The sequence below is a fragment of the Teleopsis dalmanni genome, chromosome X (genome assembly GCF_002237135.1).
Source record: "Teleopsis dalmanni isolate 2A chromosome X, ASM223713v2, whole genome shotgun sequence".
Classification (NCBI taxonomy): Eukaryota; Metazoa; Arthropoda; class Insecta; order Diptera; family Diopsidae; genus Teleopsis; species Teleopsis dalmanni.
In genome coordinates, this window is record NC_051848.1 from 47,837,501 (window position 1) to 47,838,304 (window position 804).

An 804-nucleotide genomic window follows, 5' to 3' on the forward strand; every position below is an offset into this window, starting at 1 on the left:
TACCAGAACTCGGTGTTGAAAGGAAATAGAGCTCAATTCATTATGTCGTGGAAGGTGAGACCAAAATGAAATTTGTTTTATTTTCTTTTAACTTATTATTTCCTAATTTTAATTAGATTTTAGCAATTCTGTTCTGTATGGTCGTAGTGGCGAGTGCACAGCACCACTACAGCTACAGTCATGGTCATGGACATGATGACCATCATGAAGATGAACACGATCATGGTCCTGCGCATTATGAATTTCATTATTCTGTGAAGGATCCTAAAACGAAGGACATTAAGAGTCAAAAGGAATCTCGTAAGGATCACAAAGTCGAAGGTTATTATGAACTAATCGATTCCGATGGACATCATCGTATTGTGCATTACAAAGCAGACAAAAAGACAGGATTTGAAGCTACGGTTGAACGTAAACCAACCAATATCAAGGTGCCAATTCCCAAGATCTCCTATGAACATCACGATGATCATCACTATGATCACCATGATAACCATCATGATGACCATCACGGAGATAATCACCATCACTATTACTCGCATCATTGAGAACATATTTAGAGAAAGTTTGAATAACCGATCATCTCGTTTTTCACACAACTACACATTTGTACATAATTCATTTTGTAATGGTTAAGTTAAGAAAATATTAAGGATATGAAGCTGTGTTAGAAGTGCACCAGCAGTTCTTCTAATCAACTTTTGAAATCGGTACAAACCGTTCTTTTTGGATTTTTTTGTTTATATATATAGATTTTAAGTGTTAATTTTATATAATAAATTCTTGTGCAGAATTAAACTGTAA

At 34.6% G+C, this 804-nt stretch overlaps 1 protein-coding gene across 1 annotated transcript; it reads left to right on the top strand.

Moving 5' to 3' along the window:
• On the top strand, positions 1–804 carry LOC119688106 (larval cuticle protein A2B-like). The gene is made up of 2 exons (XM_038102755.1): positions 1–54; positions 117–804. The coding sequence occupies exons 1-2, from the start codon at positions 43–45 to the stop codon at positions 546–548; spliced, it is 444 nt and encodes a 147-aa protein (XP_037958683.1). The 5' UTR covers positions 1–42; the 3' UTR covers positions 549–804.